Genomic DNA, 23,101 nt, shown 5'->3' with positions numbered 1-23,101 from the left:
TTTAGATTACGGTGGACCGAAGGTTTTTAAACGTGAGGTTGATTTTTGATATGTAAGCGTAAATCGGTAGATTTCTTTCAAAAAAAAAAAACAAAATAATAAGAAGATGGGTAAGACCCATTTGATTCGATTTTGAGAAAATGGCTTTGCATTTTCCTAAATATTTTTGAAAGAAAAGGGCATTTGATGAAAATAATAGTGTTTGGATACTCATTTTCGTATATATTTTGTAAAGTAACTTTGAGGTGAAAGAGAAAATATTAAAAAAAAAAAAAAACAAAAAAGACGAAGAGGAGAAAAATAAGGAGGGGGCATGCATGGGTAGAGATTGGGACCGGGCTAGCGTCGATAGTGACCGAGGGTAGGGGTGTACAAAAGAATCGGGGCCCATCCCACCACCCGAAACTGCAGGAAACTACCTGAATTGGTGGTTCTAGAGGGAACCGGTCCGGTTCCCAATTCCAATTTATAGGAATTGGTGGGTACCGGTCTGGTTTTCGATTCCATGGGCAGATCCGCCCACCCGGACCGAATCGATTATATTATAATAATATATTAATTTTTAATATTAGAATAAATTTCAAAATTACTAATTAGTAAATCTAAATTTTAAGGCTCCATCTTCTCTCATGATTTCCATGTTTTAATAAGAATTTAGTCAAATGTGTAAGCTGCCTTTTAGCAACTCAACAAATGGCTCATTCAAATGATACTTTCGGGACTCACATATGACACTGTGTTCAAGAATATGTGGAGTATCGAGAGAATTGTTTCTAAAAAAAAAAAAATTAAGTAAAGCAAATGTTGTAAGAGATTGAGCATTGTTAGGGGATAAAGGAAAAGACAATCTACATATGACAATTATCTAGAATCTTGAACTTAAAGAATATTTTAGATTTCAACTTAAATGATTCAAAAATAGGAAAAAAAAAACATATTTCTCTTCTTTGGTAATGTTTTCTAATAAAATAAAGAAAAATGGTACCCTTAATTAAATTGGTTCGATTTAAAGAAAAATATTACTTGATATGAAAAATACTTACGGTGAGATTTGAAAAACGATATTATTATTGGTGAGATCGGTTCCATGGATCCACCTGGAACCAAACCGAACCAGCGGTCCAGTTCTCGGGTGGATCCATGCAACAAAGGGTGGTTCCCGGTTCCAATTTTTTGGAACCGGTTCTTAGTGGGCAGTTCCGGTTCTAGGTTGGGAACTACCCACCCGGACCATGCACGCCCCTAACCAAGGGTAATCGTCGGCCGAGTTCACGCAATCCCAGGTGAGGTGACCCGTGGGGTTGCGTGAGCAAGTTGCAGAATGTTCGCTAGCGACGTCGATTCTAGGGTTTTGATTTGGACAATGCAACATTGGAGATTCACCGGCAATCAATTTGCAGACAATTTGAGCCCTTTGACCGTTTGTAACCCGGGCGATGGTCGTTGAGGATGCCAACGTCGAGGATGCACCTCGACGACGTGCCACACCAAGGTCGCATGACCATGGTTGAGGGTTGAGGTCAAAAGCCAAATCTGAGTTGCTCAACCCTCGACCTCGACCTCGACCTCAAACCACAGTAGCTCCAATGAGTGGCTCAACGACACGCGTGACCCTCAACCTTGACCTCGATGACAACAACCTTGACCTGAACTTCACCTCAACAACGAACCAGTAAGCCCAAGGGAGAAGATGAATAGTTATTTTTTTAGGGCAAAAGTGGAAGACATAATTATTAGTGATGGCAATATTGGAAAGAAAAAAAATATCATTAAACCCTTAAAATAGCATTTCGAAAATGCCAAAAGCGCAAAGTAGGTCTCTACCGCTTTGGGCTTTCAACATTCTCAATGCTACATTTGATCAATGGGGTTCCAAAAACACTTGTGAAATACTTTATATTTTTCTCAAGGAACTTTGATGGCTCAATGCTTCATGAGAAAGCTGAACCAAATGGGGCTTAAGTCACTTTGGGCCCACCCATTAGTAGGCTAGATTTAAATCTCACCAAAACTAGAAAGTTCAAATACGCAATTCAAAAAAACAAAGTGTTAACAAATTCATTAGCCACTATCATCTTAGAATGTGTTTATTTAAGTGAAAGAATTTTCCTCGAATTAGTTTTCTTGACTTTCACTCATTTGGTTTACCAAAAATGATCAGTTAACAAAAATTCATTTGTGATCAAAGAAAATATGCATGTTTAAAGTTAGAAAAGTGAATTTCTTAATTTGATAATGGGAAAACATTTTCTTGGAATGTTGTTTTTGAAAAGTATTTTCTTTTATTATTGAGTTTTTCTTGAGATAAACACATCTTTAGTTATTACAAAATCCCACCTAAAAAAACCAAATTATTCAGGTGGCAACCTTAGCCATTTGCAAATGTCACGGCACCAATTTTAAGCTTGAAAAAAAATGTAGTAACAATTTCAAAATTAAAAAAAAAAAAGAGAGGAAAAAAGGGTTAAAAGGCTACTATATATTAGGGGTGAGCTGTTATAGGTCCCATATAGATTCCACTTGGAACTTGAAACTTGGAATTTACTTGTTAAAGCTTGGAATTAGATAGGTTCCACCGGTCCAATTCTCAAATTCTAAATTTTATCCTGAAACTATGCGCACCCTACTACATACTTGGTAATTTGGACGGTATTGAGGACATTGGAACTTTGTTTGAAGGTGGCACTCCTCACATCAAATGGCCTTTGCGGAGTTTGAAATTTGGCGAAATGGGCCGCTCAAGGCCCAATGAAGGCGAGAATTTTCCGCTGTGCGGTTCCGGAAATGCGAAAAGTGGGAAAGAAAAAGACAGAGGAAAAAGGATCGGCCGCCTCCAATTGGGCCCAAATCAAAAGCCCCTCAATAGGGCCCAACACCACATTTTGATATTGTCAACTTTTAAAGATTGAAGAGTGTTCTCAAATAGTTACTGTTGTAGTTGTTGTTCACTTGGTAGAAGGTGTCTTGCATCATCTAGATGCTGATTAATTCGAGGAAGGAAAATTATGAATTGCTTGTTCGATATTGTTTTGCCAGAGTCATATTGTTTTGGACTTTTGATGAAATCGAAAAGCAATGTTCAAAGCACAAGATGCAGTGAATTGAGAAATTATATATAGAAGGGCCAAGAAAATCTACCTCGAATAGCTTCAACTTGAAAATGTAAGGCTCTAGTAATGGACCTTGCTCTAACCTTAGAAGGACAACGAGTTAAGGTTTCTCTACTTCCAGCAATTGTAATTTCATCAAAACGAGTTTGGTATTTAATGTTGTTTTTCCTGACAAATTTCCTTATATAGTATAAGAAATCCAAATCGTCGAAGCTGCTTCTTCAATGTGCATTTTGCATGGCATCTGCGTTTGAGTCCGAGAGTAAACTGGTAATCCACCAACTTGACATCTCTTCATCAAAGCGCGGACGGCTAATTCTTTCCATACAAGTCCCTCAATCATCCTGAAACTTTGATCTGAGGACGCAAATCTCCTAGATTCAATTGACACGATCGTTTAATCGCTTACAAGGCAATAATAGTTGACAAAAGTCCTTTCTACTTTTGGACAATAAGTGTACCCTCCTGCCCAAGAGGGGAAAGAGTAGTGGTTTATCGATTTCATCATTTTAGTCGCAAGAAAACTCGACTGGTTCTGCTCGCACGTATTCATCCCGTAAATTGGTTGGATCACACATTGAGGAAAACATGTTGGATGGGTGATCATATATTCAAGAAAGAGCCACTATCTTTTTCTCATATATGTATATTACAAGTCACTAAACTGAAGATTAGAAAGTCACTCCTGAAAACTTGGAAAAGCATAGAAACCCCAGTAAGATCTTCTTCTGAGTTTTCTGGAACAAGCAGGCACCCGCTCGCCAGTCACTCACTCACTCACTCACTCTCATACATTGCAGCCTTCACGAGCCATTGCTTACTATTTTCAGCAGGTTATTTTTCAAAAGGTAAGTCCCTAGCAAAAGCTATTATGAGCAGAATCTCGTTTTTCTATGTGGAGCGAGAAGCTGAATCTCTGGGCCCTGCCTGTCTTGCCAACTGTGGAATAAGATTAAAAAGTTACGTATTTTAAGGAAATTTCAATTGAAAGAATTGGTTTCTCTCATAGATGAAATGACAAATTAAAGGAAAATAAGCTAGTTAAAAGCACCTGAAAGTAGGTCTCAAGTTTCTTCCTCAATGTCGCATATTCCCTCTTCACTTGCTGGAAGGTCCTAATACATCTGATTTTTTTGGGTAATGAGTTAGAACGACAATCTCTTGACAAATCATTAAAGAAACCTATTAATGGGATAACATTAGCATGTATGCAAATATGGGTATTTATAGAATCTCCCTAGTTCATACGGTTTCGATAGTACATATATAGTATTTTGTGATAAGTTGACCTTGTATGTCTATTTGACGAAATGTCTCGGAACATAGGTAGACACCTCATGAAGCAAAATTCAAGAAGTTTCGAGTGTTGTCTATGGGATTGTGGATTACCCTTCTCCATTTCCTGCCCTGCAGTATTCCCTAAACTGGGCGCACTCAGCTTTGACTTTTCTTCCTCCAATGCTGTAACGAATCACAAAAAATAGACAAGAAAAAGAAGAATTAGAAAGCTTTGAATATACCTTACGATTCCTCTACCACAAAAAATGCTTTTATTGACTTTTCTCATGGCACTTTTGCTAAAGAATTGAAAGATCAGTTGCTATACAAAATCAGTATATTGCACGTATGTATATACCTTGAGCTGCTTCCTTTGAACTGATGCATGTAGCTATCCAACTTGTTGAAATCAAGAGGGCTCTTGTCCCTGAATGAATTAAGGTAAAATGGCATAATTAATTCAGAGAGTAAAATATATACCTAGCTACGAAGGCAAAATAAATAAAAGAAGAAACCAAGAGGAGAAAAAGTTGGCTGGTGACTCACAATGCCTGCTCAATGCTGGCGATTAGTCGAGCTGAATCACGGTAATACAATGTCACGACTTCCTCGACAAAGTTAGGGTTGGCATCGTCTTGCAGCTCCTCCAATTGAACAAATTGTTCATCAAGATATCCCTGTGTTGTGATGCCAAAGTACGCGTTTTGTTTCATCAATATTGAAATGAAAACTTATGTTTTCAAGTATATCATTATATCTAAAGAACTCTAACTATACTGAGTTTTTGAAGAACCGCGTTATGCATTAATTACCCATCTGCTTGTTTAAAGACAAGTAAAAATAAAAGAAGTGCAAAGCATTTTTTTTTTCTCCAAAGTAGAAGGGATTGATGAATAAGCTTATTTGTCGGTACGCAAGTGAGAGTAGTATCTTCAACAATACACAACAAAAACCAGCCGACCATTTTTTGCAATTTTTCTTTTTTTCACTTGTCATTGGGAAGAGGCTATTACATGCAAGAATAAAGGAAAGAGATGATTATTATGAGCAGATCTATTTGGAATCAAACACCTTCATCGTTTCACAAGACAATGAATCTAATGAACCTGATCAAAGAGGGATTGCCTCATGAGAGCAACTTGGCGGTGCAGCTGACTATTCCTCTCCATAGGCGAAAGAAATTCAGGAAGTACAAGAGAAGGGAGGTCTCTAAGTTTATGGGTGAAAGTTAAAAGGAGATGGAGAGAAGGATGATCAACAATGGTGCAAGCACAGTAGTACGTACAAGCTAGGGTTCAGTAGAGGCTTGATTGACCATGCAATGCTATGAGGCTTCTGGAGGTTTTTATAGTAGTTGTTGGTAGGAGAGAGAGCGAGAGAGAGAGAGAGAGAGAGAGTTAATGAATGCGGGCACGTCACTGTGAAGGAGAAAAGGAGAGAGAGAGAGAGAGAGAGAGAGAGTTAATGAATGCGGGCACGTCACTGTGAAGGAGAAAAGTAAAGAATTCGGGTATCCAAGCAATGGACATGTAATGGAGGGCTTGCCGATTCTGTCTGCAAATATAAAATATCACATCAACTTGCTTTTTTGCTTATCATATGTGTTTTAGTGTTGTGAGAGGACAAATGACAAGAAACCATTGTAAAGGGAGAGAACATGAGGAAAGTTCTGAGAATAACTCTTATTTTGTGAGGATTGAAGTTCCATCTGTCATATCATGGAGTATTATTCAGGTTAATATTTGTGGGCTACAAATTTTTTAAGTGTTTTTGTAAAAGCTTGCCTAAGATGTAAGGAGCTTTTCTAGGACTCCTATTATCATATTAATGATCTTCCTTCTTATGTGTGAATGAGAGCCCAATCTATCTCGGCGAAAAGATCGGTGCTCTCGAGGCCAGTTACTTGGAGACTACCGCCAATAACGACCATCTCGTCCACCACCACAACAAAATGATCTCTACCTTGCTAGCGACATCGCATGTTTATGGCTGTTAGTGATCGACTAATTTGGCATATCTCAAAATGAGAGAGAGAGAGAAACCAAATACTTTAAGATAATATGCAAATATTCCTATGCCCCTGGGAGTGAGATTAAGAATTATGTATATATGCCAAGCCAAGAGAGATTAATCAAATATTTTAAGATACTATGCAAATATTCCTATGCCCTATAAGTGAGATTAAGAAATATGTATATATATGCCAAGCCAAGAGACATTCCAATTAATTTGGCATATGCTATTGGGGTAGCTTGGAACATCTAAATCAATGGCATCAGATCAATTCACCAAAGTGCTATTACATCAGATAAAAGAGAAAACTTAATTATAGCACTCTGATATTTTTCATGATGACCTCTTAACATATGAAGTAACTAATTCTCCATCCTTTCAATACCAGCAACTTCTTTTTTCCTCTTCCGTCGAATTTTATTATTCCATTCATTGAATGACATGGAATTCCATGTGTCCCTCAAAATATCTATCCTCTAGTTGCAAAATATATAAAAATAAGAATAAAAAGGATAAATACTATGATGAACACTTCCATCGCCAACTTGCAGAGGATGTTCTCTAACCTGAATTGGCAGCCTGAGCAAGAGGACATGCAATCTCCTTTTTCAAGTTTTCCTCCATTTTCTTTACAGAGGAAGAGAGCAACTTTTTTTGGTTTTGTTTTTTGTGGCACAGACAGCGAAAAGTGGGGATAGTTGTAATGATCCCAAGATAAGCACGTAAAAAAGGGTTAACATCACCGAATTGTTGCGATAAATCTACTAAAACCTCAGGAAAAAATTAGGAATTTTTGCATATTTTGTGATATGAAAGTCTGATTAGGATAAGTGGGACATGTATATACTGACTTGACATTTTTTTTCGACATGACAATTAATTTGGGATATATATAAGTATGGGCATAAATATTTACAATTATTTTCTGACATGAAAATTTGCTTGGAATAAACACGACATGAGTGTAACGGGTTGGAAATTTTTAAGACGCAGAAATTAATTTGGGACAAATAGGGGACGTGTATACTAATTCGAGATAATCTTATGAAAGGTAAATGGCCATGTTATCATTGTTAAATATTATTCTTTTTGTTGTCAAAAAGTACAAATTTTTTTAATGATACAGAACGAGTGTATTCTTTAATTTTACACAACTCACTTTAGGTTAGTTATCCTTTGAAAAGTTGACCAAATCATATGTGGGGGACTACTGAAATTTTTCCGAAAGCTTATGCCGATGATAGTAATAACCGTTCCCTTCTTTTAGTGGAAAACACTCTTTAAGTTGAGCTTTTCCCTCCCTATTTCTTTCTAAAGAACACCCCCCACCAGCACCATTATTCACACCCCATTTAGCCCATCTTCCATCGATGTCGGCGAGCTCCAACGAGCGGGTGATGGCCGACTATATTGCCCCGCCGGAGACAATCGACTTCAGCCTAGATTCGTCGACATTCGACAAGGTAAAGACTCAAAAGAAGAGCTCTGCGATCCACCTCTGTATTCCCCAATGAAATGGAAACACCGGGCGGAATTTTCGGTTTAGGGAAAGGCCGGTGTTTTCGGTTTCAGTATAAACCCGATGCGGCTTTCTTTATGTGCTCTTATTCTCAGATAGAAACGAGAACAAAGTACAGCGATGCTCCATCTTTAGAAGCACAGAAAGAAACAAAAGGATGAAGAATACAATTCCTTAGCCAATGCCCACGGAATGTTGTACGTTACTAGTCCTACACCGACTGTGACCTTTCTTCCCTGACAGCCCATCCCACACCGTTCTAGTGGAATTAGTTTACATCCGAGCAAGAAATTGACATGACCGTATCTTGCCCTTGTTCTGCAATGGCAGACCTCGAGCTTTCACACACCCAAAAACCTAAAGTCAACTCCTCCCTCTTTTTTTTTTTTTTTTTTTTTTAACTCTTTCATGATTACTCATTGACAACTCGATGTCATTCTCGGCTTTGCATATGCCCTATACTTTCGTTCTCTTTACAACTTTGGCTTCTTCACGCTAGTAATATAATTTTCATGTGAATCATTATCTCTCGTTTTGTTCTTTCACATTCTGGCATTTCCTCTCATGTTGTATGTCGGATGGCATCAGTTCTAAATTATTTTATGGAGGAATCATCCACCTAATTAACGGATTGTATGTGATTGATTTGAAATGATATTCACGTTCTACCGTCGGCAAATTTTAGAACGGGAAAAGGGTTTTTGCTTCCTTTAATCATCCATCATATGGTTCAAATAGAATAAAGATGTGATGCGTTTGAGATGGTAGCACAACCCCACCTGCCACTGAGCTGGTTACCATTCGATTTGCACCTCAAAAACGTTGCTTGAATATAATTGTGCGATTTTTGCAGAATCGGACTTTTGATCCCACAGATCACACAACTACAGAAGAACAGAGCCCGCATTCTTCGTGTCAAGGAAAACAATAACCTACGGCCGTTCTTGTTTTGTGGAGAACAACTGCCATGTTGGAGAATCATGAAGTGGCCAAAAGAGGGAAGCATCACTAAGATAGGAAGGAAGGAAAACAAAATCCCACTAATGATTGAGCACAACCAGCAGAGCTCAGTGGTCCTTGTCATGTCTAAGTCTGTCTCTTGTCTCATTCTCTCCCTAAACTTCCTCTAACTGCCATTTTTACAAAGATGTTAGGAAAAGGAAACAGAGTGTCCGGGAAGAGATCCTTCCTTTATTCCTCTGCCACACTGTAGAGAGTGAGAGGAGTCTCTTGTAATGATGAATTTTGCAGTTCTCTATCTCTCTCTCTCTCTCTCTCGCAAGTGTGTGGTCACATCTGCTGCTTTGTTAAAAAGGAGAGTTAAAGGGCTGAGAATGTGTGTGGGTGGAGTTGGATCAGAATATGTTTTTTTTTTCTCCCTGTGTTTTCTTGTGGCACACAGATTGTCATTCTTTTTCCCCCCTCCCTCCCATCACTGTCTCCTATGTTGATAAGAATCCCAGCCTGGACAACTGATCATCTCTGCTGGGCTTGGAACTGGGCTCCTACATTGATACGCTGAAATTGCATCACCTCACAATCATTGCAAATAATATATATATATTGTCTCTTTCACAATCATTTCAAAATAATTGGGTCCTGTTTACCTTTGACCTTGTTCCTGTAGAAGTCGTGCTCCATTATCTACAGAATTTTGTTAATCTCACATTTGTAATCGGGTCTCATGAGTCATGAAGCTGCAGAGCGCCCCTAACATATTTTTCAGCATGTCTTCGGTCCTTATCATCGATCAAATCAGAATAAAGACACCATTATTTCTTGAACTTTTGTGGAACAATAATCACATCAATTGGAACTTTTTGGCTAATCATGTCTCTACATTATGAATATTATTTTTGTTTATATTGATTATCAAGTTAAAAAATATATAAAATCATTGACATGGAATGCCACATCAACATTGACATGATGAAAAGAATCAAACAACAAAAACCCTAGGGGAGGAGGGGGAAGGGGAGGGGGAAGGGGAGGATGGGACAGTTGCGGAGCTTGGCACAAGGTCCAGCGACCCTCACCATGTTAAAGCGAGGCTAGCTGCAACCTTGTTTTCCAGCCAGAGAGTGATGGTTAGAAGCAGAGAAAGAGGAGCGCGAGCAATGGTGCCACCTACCCTAATCTTGGCAAGGGTCATCGCCTCTCACCGAGCATGGTGGTGGCAATTTACTTCAGCGTTTTATTGATATTTTAATTCGAATAATCAAGATGAACAGAACAATCTAATTAGGAATTCAAAACCATTCTGCAATAGATCAAAGATGAGTGGGTTTTAGTTGACATCAGAATAAGTCGTTTAACAGCTTTAATAAGCCACTCATCATGATCAAATCTGTCCAAATTCTTTGCCCATTGAATTACCAAATTTTTCAGTTCATTCTGAACCCAACAGACTCTATGCAAAGCACATCTCTTGCTGTTGCATTAGAATCCGTTCCTTTAAGCCAAAAACTACAACCTGCACATTAGATTTCCAGAGACTCGAAGTTGCCGGAGATCTTTTGTGCCTCTTTCTGGATTAAGCAAGAAATGGGAAAATGGTCGCGGTGGTCGTTTATGCTGTGAATCTCGGCAACTAAAAATGATATATACCTTTTTTGGGTTCAGCACCATGTGACATTGGGTTTCAGCCTGCACCACTTTTTCCCCGCATGAAGCCAAACACACAAGCACTGCTGGCTAGGGGTGCTACAAATGGGGATCTAAAGGTTTATAGAGAGATGATGTGTTCCAATGAACATAAAGCTCAAATCGTTATCAAGAAAAACCATATGGTTCCGATTCTTGGTGACCCCATTCCCTCTGCTGTGAATCTTGCATAATTTTATTAAGTCTACAACCATAATTTGTTTCTATCTCGCATTAAAGGGTTTCGATGAGAAGATTGAACAAATGGTCAATCGGGTTAATTTTTAAAAGCCCTCTACTACTAGGTTGAATTCTCAAATTTAACCTAGATAACGATTTGAACCAAAAGGAAGGACAAGTAGTCGCAAAAAATGGTTACAAACATACAATCTGCCATATTCTCCTTGCCATCTTCTCGAGAGTTGCACAAAGTCTGATCTCTGGTGTAATAGCCAACTCCAAACAGATGATGGCTAGAGTTAATGCATTTTTAATGAAGTTCTGGCAGAGCTTTGTCACGAATTAAAACATATAGAATGGTTTCCAACGCAGAATGATCTTTTTCTTCATAAAAGAAGAAAGACCAGGTAGGAGATTCTTTGACAAGAAAGTGAAATGGGCTTTCTAGTGTCGCATACTTCAAGGGAAAAAGAAGGCTGCTTACGGACTTTCTCGAGGAAAAAAATCGCCACTTTTTCCTTTCCTTTCACCAGGAATGTGCTTATCGTGCGAATAAATAATTGTAACGATCCAAAAGAACTGTGGGCATTGATGCAGAAGTCCAGATTATTTAAGGTTGCTTTCTTGTCTCTGTCTTTTTTTGTAGATATTCCCCTCTTTGCAGCATCAATTCTGCTCTCATCCTGTATGCAAGCATCCAATGGTTGGTATGCACATAGTTGCAAAGAATTTTGCATCCGATCCCACTATGAGCAGCTTTTTTGCCTGCTCTGTTAAAGTTTTATCCATATGGGGGACAGAGAGAAGATCCTCGCCACGCATACATCTCTGCCGTATAAGAGCGATTTGAACTTAGATTGCCACTGTAAATAGTTGACGGTAGAGAACTTGGGGCCTGAGGTAAACAGAAAACGGAGAAAAAAAAACTGGAGTCTCGCGGAGGATTAACATGGAAAAAGCAAGGGTGATGTTGAGCTTGATAGTTGATACCCAGCGATTTCACTGAATTGTCATAACCCATTCATTTAAGGAGTAATCAGGGAGAATTATCCAAAAAAAACCCTAAATCTATTGTAATTATATCAATTCATTCTTAATCCCCATTTTTTTTGTCATGAACCTTTTGCATTTATACAAATTTTGTCCATTCGGCCAATTTTGGCCAACCAGCCAGTATCCACGTGGATAATATACTTTTTTTTTTGAATTATTTGTTTGTTTTATTTTTTCTTTTCTTTTCCAAGTCAAAGTAGGATTAAGAGGTTTTAACTATTTTACCTTCTTTGCGTCTTCCAAGAATTTGGTATAGCTTTTTTAAGGGGCTTTCGGCCTTCAAAACCCTTTAAGAAAATGCTGAGGTATTTGATAAGTTTTCTAAAGGGACCTTCGGCCAAATGTTGGCATTGGAAAAATTAAAAGCCCAATACTAGTTCCCAACATTTAGCTAAATGCACCACCACTTGCGGTGACCTAGTTGGATAAGAGCTCCCATGAAATCTACCCAGGATTGAGGGGTTCAAATCCATGGAGGGGTTCAAATCCTGCTGCTTGATGTACGGGATTCCCTGGGTATCAAAAAAAAAAAACATTTAGCTAAATGCTAAAACTAATTTTTTTTTCCAAAACTATTTCACAAATTTTTCAAATTTTCAACTTTGTCCCTTGTAATATTTTTTTAATTAAAAAATGACTCAAACCCTTCGCCAGTTCGGAGGAGAGCTACAATTGTTGATGAGTCAGATTTAGTGCCGGCGGTCATTGATTGAGATTGCATGATCTCGAGTGACCCTCAGCGAGGGTCACTTGACCCAAGTGACCATCGCTTGGGTCTCGTGATCTCAGGCGGCGATCACCTGGGATGTGCGTCCTCTAGCAACCCACACTCGATGTCACAAGACCTAAGCGCCGAGGGCCGCCAAGGTCGTGCGACTTAGGCCGACCGCAACCTACCGATGCCGGCATCGGATCTGGCTCACCAGTGGCCATAGCTCTTTGCTAGACCAGGAAAGGGTTAGGTCTTTTTTTAATAAAAATATAAAAACATATAAAAAAATATACGCAAAACCAATTGTAATTTTTTTTTTTTAACCAAAAACAATTTATCTCCCCTGAAGAAGAAAAGGCCAATGTTGAACCATGCGCGGTGTGAGGAATTTGTGCACAAAAATTGCTATAAAAGGTCTGAGATTCATGGTAGTATCTTCTCAGGGACAGACCCTTCCGGAATTTTCCATTTTCTACTAACGCGAAAGTAGAGTTAAGAACCTAATTTTTGTGAGTAATACAGCAATCGAAAACTTCTTTCCACATTACAATTTCTACGAGGCAATATCAAAGCTTGAAAAACCTCTTGTTTTCCAGCAGAAATATTTGAAAAATAGATGGCCGAAAGTGCCCACTCATGAGCTGACCGATCCTTGAGGTCCTTTGTATCCCTAAAAGAATAATAGATCCATACTTGTAGGGAGAGAGAGCATCATGCTTCTTGAGCAGTGACCGCAACATGAACACTGTTAAACTGATCCAGATTTATTATATGGACTTCCCCGAGCAAAATTAATCACGTACAAAAGCAAATCATCAGGCACAGGTTTGGGTTGCTCTCGAATGAAATAACTTCGAAGACTGCAACCCCGCTGCATGGAATTGAAAATGGAATACGGGATTGCTTTGACATGATAAGCAGCAGCTTTAGCAGCTATATTGCTAATCATGCTCCTCTCTGGAGGGAATCCATCTTTCCTCAATAAGTTTTGACCGGATAAATCTTTCTAGAGGAACATGGAAAAGGTGGGTAGAACCCTAGATCCCTGGTTTCAAAGAGAGCAGAGGAGACCTAAAGGAATTCAAGAAATGCATGCAAGAAAACACAAATGGAATCGTCCTCATATTTAGAAAAGCAAGATCCTCGATCAGTAATTAGCACTGCACTATTAACTAGGACACAAAAGGAACCACATGTTTCTGCAGCAATGGCTTGCAAAGATAATAGTTCTATTGTCATTAAACAATGCTTATGAGGAGCACCTGATTTCTATTTTACTCAAGTTTGATTTGCTTCTGGTTCTCTGTGTGGCTTCTTCCTTCTCCTGGGCACACTGAGGTCGATAAATATGACAGAAATGTTGTCACAGCTCCCTTTCTTAATAGCTCTTGCAAGGAGACAGTTAGCAACAACTTTTGCAAGACGATCGTAACCTATAATTGCCAAATTTTGCAGCCTCCTGCGTGCCAGTCTTGCAAATGTAACCGCCTCCTCACTGGTCATGACATCCCATAGCCCATCACTTGCCATAATAAGAAATTCATCGTCTTCAGATCGAGTAGTGAAAGTAACCTCAGGTACTGAGATTACCCAGGGCTTTAGAAAGCGATCACCTAAAATTCCATGTATCAAGCAGATATGCTCAGTCTAATAATAAAGTACAGTATTACTTGTAGATCAATTGAAAAAGCGGAAAATAAAAAAGATAATAAGCAAAACAATAGGCATTTTCCAATAAGCTCTTAGTACCACGATAAGACTTTCAAGAGGTTACCTATAAAGTAAATCGTTCTCCAAACTTTGGGGGGATATTATCTGTTTTATGTCAAGCAATATTTGGAGCAACTCCTGATAAGGCAGTAAAAGCTAGACGTACCAGTGGATCAACTCATCAAGTTCCTACTGAACTTGAAATAGGATCCACATGAGGATAAACACTTCCTATTTCATAAGTTATTAGGGCATCCTAGAAACTTTGTTTCAAATTAAGTTCTGAATAATTGGAAATGTACTAGGTGGAAAGGGAAAGCTAGCTCCAAATGACCCCGCCGCATTTTTAATGATTCTACTCACTCAGACAAGCTCAGCTGCTTTTGGCAGCGATGGCACCAACAATTCATATCTCATTATGGAGGCATTAGATTAAAAATTTTTGTCAGATAACATCTTAAGTAATAAGAGAATAATAATATCGCCTGCACCTTCTATTCATCCTTTGATTTAGATTAGTTTGCTTCATATGTTTCCTGTTGACAAAGAGAAGGTTACTTGACAGACCACAAAGTTATTTCTCTCCCTCTCTCTCTCTCTCTCTCTCTCTCTCTCTCTCTCTTTTTTTTTTTTTTTTTTTTTTTTTTTTTCGGGTTGGAGGGGATTATATCTCAGTGATTTTCTGCTGACCCAAAAGGAATCACCTATTGGGACTTGCACAGACACCTCACTATATCAAAATAAAATATATTAGAGTCTGAGTAGACTTTCAGATAGGGTAAGAAGATCAAAACAAGCTTCTAGCCTCCAAATTAATTGGATAAACAGAACAAGAGGTTTTCGACCACATAGCTTCAGCCACATCAGCTGGATGACCAGACATATTAGAAAAGAAGAAATAAAATAAAAAATACAGTTAATGATATACTTCTCCCGCTGATAGTCTAGAAATGATAAACAGACAAAATGAGAGATGCATCTACCTATTGCTCTTGTCATAGAAAGAATTCCCTGTACTCTCTCACAGTCAGTGTACAGAACTTTGCCTCCTGCATTGGTGATCCGCTTCAGCTCATCTTCCCTATTAGGCTGCAAACACAAATAGAGCAAAATATCTACTAAGTGAACCCATAATTTAAACAAATCCACCCAGAAGCAGTGAAATGATTAGTAAATGTAGAGAAAACTGGTTAATGAGTTTAAAGAAATGAAACAGTGGCTTACTGAATCGAGATACACAGATTAGCTAAGTCATGAATACATACATAAAAGCAACAGCAATTATAAATATATTGCCATAAATGGTAAACAATTCAACCTTTCTCAAATTACCTTCTCGTTTCTGTTAAAGTAATGATGCCTAAGTTATTCCTCCACTCTTCACATTGAATTCTAGAAGGCATTATGTACCACAAACTGTGGCTCCTAAGGAATATTGACAAGGGACAATCCTCGGAATGTGTGTAACATGAGATAGACAGTATGCCTGCACTGATGATTGTCCAACTAATAGGCAAATAGAGATTCCCAAGGAGAAAACTAAGAATAAGCAGTAACACCATTGCTACTACATGGTTTATAATTCTAAAAAAATACAAGGAAAACCTCGCATAACGTCAAACTGCAAAAGTCTTCTCCATGTTTAGATTTAATGAACTACTGCTACAATATCCAGCCATAACTTATGTAGCCTATGTTCTTCAATGAAGACTGAAAACGATGTAATTAGGAGTAGGGCATAAAGGCAAAAATATCTAGGGCACATGGCCCAAGACTTTTTATACAAAGCCTTTCTTCACTCAGAGAGGCATTGCCCCAAGTGCTTGATTCATTTACTGACCTCCCATTCCTCCGTCGTGACAGCAACTTCTGCCCAAACCCACTAGAGAAAAATGCTTGAAGAAGAGGAAGAGAAGCTTCATAAAACGTAGGAACGAAAAGGAAACAAACAAACAAAGAAGAGAAGCCACGGACAAGTAGTTGAGGAGGAAAGTAAAAATCTCAGGCAAGTTAGGAAAAGCTATCCATAATATTTGATTTTGTTTGACTTGCCAATTAGCAGTTGCAAAAGTCACACCATTCTACCCATGATTTTGCTGATTGACCACCCATAAACGATCATTAAATTAAAAATAAATCGGAGAATATGCAAACTCCAACCAGATACTCTAAACCTTCATCATCAGTTTACCTGGAATTTCCATCGAATTGCAGAGTTCTTCGAGCCAAGCCAAAATAAATTATACTAGCGTGCTTTCTTCTGATTTAGCCAACTATTTCAGTGAAGAAACTGAAGGTGCAGGCTCACCATCTAACCATGCAATTTCCCTGCTCCTCCATTCACCAAGCTGGTTATTGGTTTCTTACTAGCTATCGTTTAATGCACTTTTAGGTTTTACTTGGCAGCAGCTTAAAGGCTTGAACAAGAAGGGGCAAATTTATGACTACCTATCAACTCCTTCTATCACATCTTCAAACCAACAAATGCAATCTCTCCTTGTAAAATTGAAGTTCAAGTGTCAATTTCATGTTAAAACCAACCAATTCATATTTCTCTAGGTCTTTGTGATTACAAGCCCTAAAAAACCGAGCTCATAAAATGTTAACCAAATAATGTCGGCTGAAACCACAGTAAACACTCAGCGACCTCATAGGTTAACAAAAAGAGCTTACTCCATCATATAGTTGGTCAGTATGTTTTCCCAAAAACTTCCATATGACTCTTTATTAATGCTATGAAACAACTTTTAGACCACATTTAGAACTTTTTATGAGTCCATGTCTATAAAACAGACTCCAAAGTGACTATTTGGACTCAAATGAAAGTTCACAATCAACGGATCCACAAATATATCATTCTACATGTGATCAATTTCGATAAAGTTTCCATTCCACATAATACCACTTAAAAGTCTCGCTACATGGATGCATGAGTAGGACACCAAAAACATATACCGTTGCATGCATAGTACAATGAATGACCAGTAGCAAAATTTTATGACATGTACCAGAAACAATCAAATGTAAAAGGATAAATGAAAATTGAGAATCGAAATTAGGCAGTCACCAAGGACCTTGTGGTCAACAGTCAAAGGAATGGCTTCATTCCCACGACACAGCACAGCCCTGGAATCCCCACAGTTGCCAACAATAATCTGGCAATCAGACAAAACAACGACCACGGCTGTTGAACCAGCCCTTTCCAGGGTATTGGTGCCATCTTTGAAAGCATCATCAGCCCTCTCGTAAGCCCTTAAAATTGCTGCCTCCCACCTATGCTTCCAACCATCTTTATCAACAGCTTCTTTCCATTCTTGTGCTAAAATGTCATGCAGGTGATCCGCACAATAGTTACTCGCCTGAAAAAAATAACGAGCATTTTAGTCTACAGCAGATGTTCTGCTTCCAATAGTGTTTTTTCAATGGCCAAAGTACTAGTAAGAAACACTAAGGGGTACCAACCACGGTAATTCTGGTGATTGGAACCTCACTCAACAAACATATATTGGTCAGAAGAAAGTGAGGCAAGAAAGGGCAGGACAGCTTAATTTGATTTCTCATGCAAGAAAGTGTCCAGGTTCAGGAAGAGAGGAGATAAGAGTATAATAGGGACAAATAGAGGCTGCTCATCTCTAGTAAAGAAGTATAACAATAGGTATGCACTGCTATATCTCAGGACCTGTCACAGATATATACTGTTTAAGCTGATCTCCTTATACTGACTCATCTAAATGTCTCTAAAGAGGGAAGTAACACATTACAAACACCTTGAATAGAATAAAACCAGTCACTCAAAGGTCTACTTCACAGTCTACTTCACATCATCCTCGACATTGCCCAGGGCCATTGTTGGAACAACTTACCAATATCAAAGTTAAAACAAGTTAAGACCACCATATACACCGACCATCATATCTTAATACTAAAAAACAAAAACAGAAATGAGAAGAAAAGGTGCTAAAACCTCCCAGTCAATTTTACATGGCATTCTGGAAGATATCAAGTTGAAATATCTTAATGACAAAATAAAAAGCTAATAAGCATAATGAGCCCTCGGGAGATGGCCCATTAAGGCTTCAAGATGCTGCCAGCATATTAAATATATTTTACCTGCTAATGTTTAACCTATTCTATTAAAGCAACAGAAAAACGAATCAGGGGCTCCATAAGGTGTTTTTCTTTAGAAGAAAGATGAACAAGGACATTGGAAAAGCATGCAAAGTGAGTCTAACTGGCTGACTACAATATGCTCTCAGGAAAGTAGCCAACCCTCAACTTTCCATGTAGTATCCTCGGGGACCATAACCTCCAGTATATTGATACCTCTGCAGCTTCTTCTAGCCATTTCACGGCACTCTATAATATATATCAAACAACAATGGACACCAAGCATCAATCTGTTAACAACTAACCTTGGTTGAAAGTCTTGGAAAAGGACTAAAACAGTAAAAGCAAGCAAGGTTTGAAAGCCTCGTGATCACCCCTTCAGTTGGTGGAAGTTATTCAGGTGCATTGGACCATGGAATTGTCCGCTGTATAATTCTTTTGGAAAAAAGAAGAATAGAATATACACCTTTGTAACTTCCAAGGATCCTCAAAAGTGTGACTAGATGCTTCAAATAAGTATGTCAACCACCGGGCCAGGTTAAGCTTTACGTTTGAACATTGCATACGTTTCAAATGTTAATTAACTAATGTCTTAAGTTGTGCCCGAGCCAATTGACTTATTTAAAGAAATTATCAGAGCTTTCTTCAATGTTGTTATGTAGCACAAATGGAACTAAAGGACTGAAAATTAAAATATCATAAAGGAAAAATACAGTATATTCATTCCATGTATGTGCATTCCATACTGAGGAAGAATAAAAAACCTATACCTGACTTCAGAAATGACAAAAGACAGAAGTCAAAAATCTGTTGACAAATGAATCTCAGTTTGCAAAATTCCACTCTATACAACTTGACATGAACAATGAAGAATACCCTCCAGCAAAATTGCGCCATGCTTATTCATGCACTTAAGAACACTTGTAACTAATCACAGCTATGAGCCTATAAATAAGCAGGAAATCTAAATCATCCTGTTCCTTGAGTACGTAATAACTGCAAGTCAAAGTAGGAATCTCTGTTATCATTTGCAAAAATGGCAAGATCGGCTAAAAGGATCGGCAGAAGCCGGCCTCATAAAGAAGCTCTGTTTATATCCACTATGGATCACACGTACAATTAACTGGGACTACCGGCGACATAACCATGGCAGAGGATTCAATTTTCCCGTACACATTGACATCTGAGAAAATACCTAGAGCACATGCATTTATCCTTAAGTTGTCTCAAAATGACAATACTTGTAGAAAATACTGCCGATTCAGTATTTCCTCGACATGAATAGTCACTGCGAGAGAGACACTTTTCTACTTCTTTTATATCAGTGAATTTGCTCTAAAAGACCGTGTTAAGTATGTCTCAATTGCACTGCCAACTGAGCCAGGCCATTTCAAGTTGAGCACTCCAACTCGAAGGTCAATGAAATTGCTGATGATCAGCAAATGAATTGACTTCAAACATGCGGTCAACTCCTCATCGACATCTACTCCCCCTTTGTTCCCTACAAAGCTCATCAAGAGCTTCGGAGAGGGGGTCCACTTCTACCGAAAACTCAGAACAATCGGTCACTTTCCACCCACATCCCGAGCAACCGAACTCCCCCGTAATTCAGGCCAGCACAGTCCAATCTTCTCGCCGTTTCCGCAAGATCGCATATGATTCTCCATTCATATAATCAAAGAGCAGTACTTCACACACAAGAGCAGCCAAAAAAATCACCAAACGAAGCACGTCCACCAAAAACATAGTCAAATAAAGCACATCCAGACGGTCCATCGACGAATGCGAAAATCACGCCCGTTCGAGCGGAAAGAAGGCAAAATCACGAGTGCATGCTAACAGCGACACCGCACCAGATTCGCGCGAACACAGAAAGAGATTCAAGGCAAGGCAATGACAGCACACTCAAAACTACGCCAAAATTGTGGATACTCCGCACCGGCGGCCACAGAAATCCACCAAAACAGGCCACGAAGAGTACCTGCTCGGATCGCTCGGCGCTTTCCGGCGACCGGAATTTCGAGGCGGTTCGGCTTCCGCCGTTCTCGTCCCCTTCATCGCGATTCCTCTCTCCGATCTCCGACTCCCGATCGACGGGAAGAAGGTTCTTTTTCTTCCTAAGGTCTCCATTTTTGCCTATACTTTTTGATTTTGTATTTCCTTAATTAATTTTTTTAATATATATTTTGGACCGCTTTTATACGGGTATATTTCGGCCGGAGCCGGACTTTCGGACCTCGCGTAGGGATAGGGAGTGATCGGTTCCTCGGTCGCTACCGGTCTTTTTTTTTTTCCTTCATTATCTGATGTCATCTGTCACAAGAAAATAAAAAAAAAGTTCATCATTTTTATTTTTTTTGGAAGTTAATGCAGTTGATTTTTGGAATTGAGAACCAAACCGCTCGAACACCAATTTCAATTTTAAAAATCGAGAACTGAGGAATCGGACCCAACCGGCTGGTTCAAGTAATCCTTTTACACACCTCAATAAATTGCGCCGCCACCGCCGCCGCCATCGCCTCCACGTGGACAAACCGACAAGACACGTTAAAATACCTTAATCGAAAAACGATCATCGAAAGTTGGATAAAATCGGACACAAAATCATCGGGCGCGAAGCATACGGTTATGAATTCAAATCTCGACGCAGCCTTTTCAATGGTCAAGCTCAACGTTCACACGATGGAGCTGTCATCAGTCTACTTTCTAATGGTCCTCCTCTAATGGAAGAAAGAGTAAGCGAAAATTTCACGGTCCGCTCGTATCATCTTTAGGTGCATGCGTAGAAATCAAATTAAACGGCCGAATCACGTAGAAAATCGCGATGATGTAAGATTTATATGAACTGATCAACCGTACCTCGGAGCCGCCATGCCCGTCGAACAGTCCAAAGTACCAAGCATCCGGCCTGTGGTGCGCGCGCTTTTTTGGCGGCGCGCTGCATTCGCCGAACGCGTTGCAATTACCGGCGATGAACCCCGGCTTGACGCACACGAAATCCTCCATGTGCTTCCTACGGTTCATGGCCGTGGCTATGGCCCATGTTTCGTCCAAGTTCAGGCCCTCACCATCCGTCCTCCATGGCATCTCATTCGATGGAGGGACGATCTCTTTTGGGACAACGGGATCGTCATTCCCTGGAACAACAACTGCTGCCGCTGCCGCCGCCGCTGCCTTGTTTGAACGCCCATCTGCGGTGGAGCTCTCAGGGACATCCTCAGCAGCAACGACGATTTGGTTACTGTTCTCACGGGACTCTGCAGGCACCACAGGCGCATTATTGGTGCCTTTGGCTATGCTTTCTTCATGGTCTAGCCCGTTTCCAACGAGGTTCTTTGGGGTTTCAGCCATCGGAGAAGTTTGATTATCAGGAATTCACAAAACACTAAGGAAATGATGGTAGGGGCGAGCTCGCTTCTCTAAGAGAGGTTCTCAATACACCAACTTTCTCGTGATACTCACAGTTTCAATAGCATTTCCTTGTTAAGGGCATTTCTTTTTGGCACGATGTTAAGCGTATTTAATTTCTTACCAAGACTCTTTTACCAATATGACAACAAACAATCAATGCTCCTCTTCATATTAGGCATGTATAATCCAGTTCTCAATCCTTTAGATGGGAATTGTTCCATAACTCGATTTGGCCACTCCCCATGTTTCACTTCTAGCAATGTTCAATGAACTCCCAATCGCCCGCCGCCATGTCGTCGGGAGAAAACCTAACAATTCGCGCGATTTTCTGAGGTGGCATTCAGGTATTGGGTGCCAATAGCTTCACAGTCAGATATAAGTTTATGTCGATTTATACAATGTTGTAGCAAAAGGATTTTCTCTCTAAGAAAAGTATCGCTAATAGACTATGAATTTTCTTTCAATATATAATGTAATCCCTAAATTTTAGTCCGATATATAATGTAATCCCCGTACTTTTAATTTATTTAATATAATCTTTGAACTTTTGAGTGAAAATTTAGAGACTATTCATATCATCACCCTTTTATCTTATCTTGCCACCTTTGCATGCGACTGTCAGAAGGTGAGACTTGGTCTATAGCCAGTGCAGCGTGCAGACAGATGGGTACCATGTAGGGAACTCGCAACGTACATGTTTTTCGAAATAAATGCGTTGACCATTGTGGACGGACAAGGTCGGATTAAAAGCATATGGAAGTATGTCATTAAAGTGGGGAGGGAGATGAGGAAGGAGATCCGTTGCTTTTATTAGGGCCAGCCTATACACGAGGTGAAAAAGCCAGGAAATACGAGGGGGATTAGGTGGGTATACGGTGGATTTTCCAAGAAATGGCTACTTTTTGTGATTTTCATTAATTCCCGAATTGGATCCACCTAAAATCATAATTTTCACACAAAACAACGACATCGTTTTGATCTAAATCATAATTTTCACACAAAGTTTTAGTTAAATGAGATTTAAAAATCCCATAAAAAGACAAACTCACAAGTGAAAAAGAAAAAAGACTAAAAAGAAAAAAGAAAAAACAGGTCCTTGCCAGGGCACCACCCATCGCCAATGCTCCACTCGCGATGGGGAGGCGGCCATAGGCAGGACCCTCTTGCCTTTTTTTTTTTAAAGTAACTTCTTTGCTTAACTTTTAATCTAATTTAAATAAAATTTAGGTTAAAATGCCCTTTACTGACCAGAACATTTATCTGATTGGCGAGATAAGGCCTTTATTTGAAAATTCTTATGACCATTTCAAGTTTTTATATGAGAAAATGAGAATATTTCAATTTTTTTTTTTTTTTCATGCAATA

The 23,101-nt window shown here is 39.2% G+C and overlaps 2 protein-coding genes across 2 annotated transcripts; both read right to left on the bottom strand.

The window, feature by feature from the left end:
- Nucleotides 1–3,718: 3,718 nt before the first annotated feature.
- On the bottom strand, nt 3,719–5,725 carry LOC104449919 (histidine-containing phosphotransfer protein 4). Its single transcript, XM_010064230.3, has 6 exons — nt 5,495–5,725; nt 4,935–5,065; nt 4,747–4,815; nt 4,500–4,571; nt 4,162–4,234; nt 3,719–4,049 (listed from the first exon to the last, which is right to left on the bottom strand). The coding sequence occupies exons 1-6, from the start codon at nt 5,555–5,557 to the stop codon at nt 4,002–4,004; spliced, it is 456 nt and encodes a 151-aa protein (XP_010062532.1). The 5' UTR covers nt 5,558–5,725; the 3' UTR covers nt 3,719–4,001.
- Nucleotides 5,726–13,601: 7,876 nt separating this feature from the next.
- LOC104452027 (protein phosphatase 2C 56) lies at nt 13,602–21,676 on the bottom strand. The gene is made up of 5 exons (XM_039314577.1): nt 21,172–21,676; nt 20,307–20,485; nt 17,293–17,577; nt 15,202–15,307; nt 13,602–14,121 (listed from the first exon to the last, which is right to left on the bottom strand). Exons 1-5 carry the CDS (start codon nt 21,674–21,676, stop codon nt 13,787–13,789), a joined length of 1,410 nt encoding a protein of 469 aa, XP_039170511.1. The 3' UTR covers nt 13,602–13,786.
- Nucleotides 21,677–23,101: the final 1,425 nt, after the last annotated feature.

The sequence above is a fragment of the Eucalyptus grandis genome, chromosome 6, assembly GCF_016545825.1.
Source record: "Eucalyptus grandis isolate ANBG69807.140 chromosome 6, ASM1654582v1, whole genome shotgun sequence".
Classification (NCBI taxonomy): domain Eukaryota; kingdom Viridiplantae; phylum Streptophyta; class Magnoliopsida; order Myrtales; family Myrtaceae; genus Eucalyptus; species Eucalyptus grandis.
Note: the sequence above shows the minus strand (reverse complement) of the source record. Positions and strands in the feature narration are given on the sequence as shown.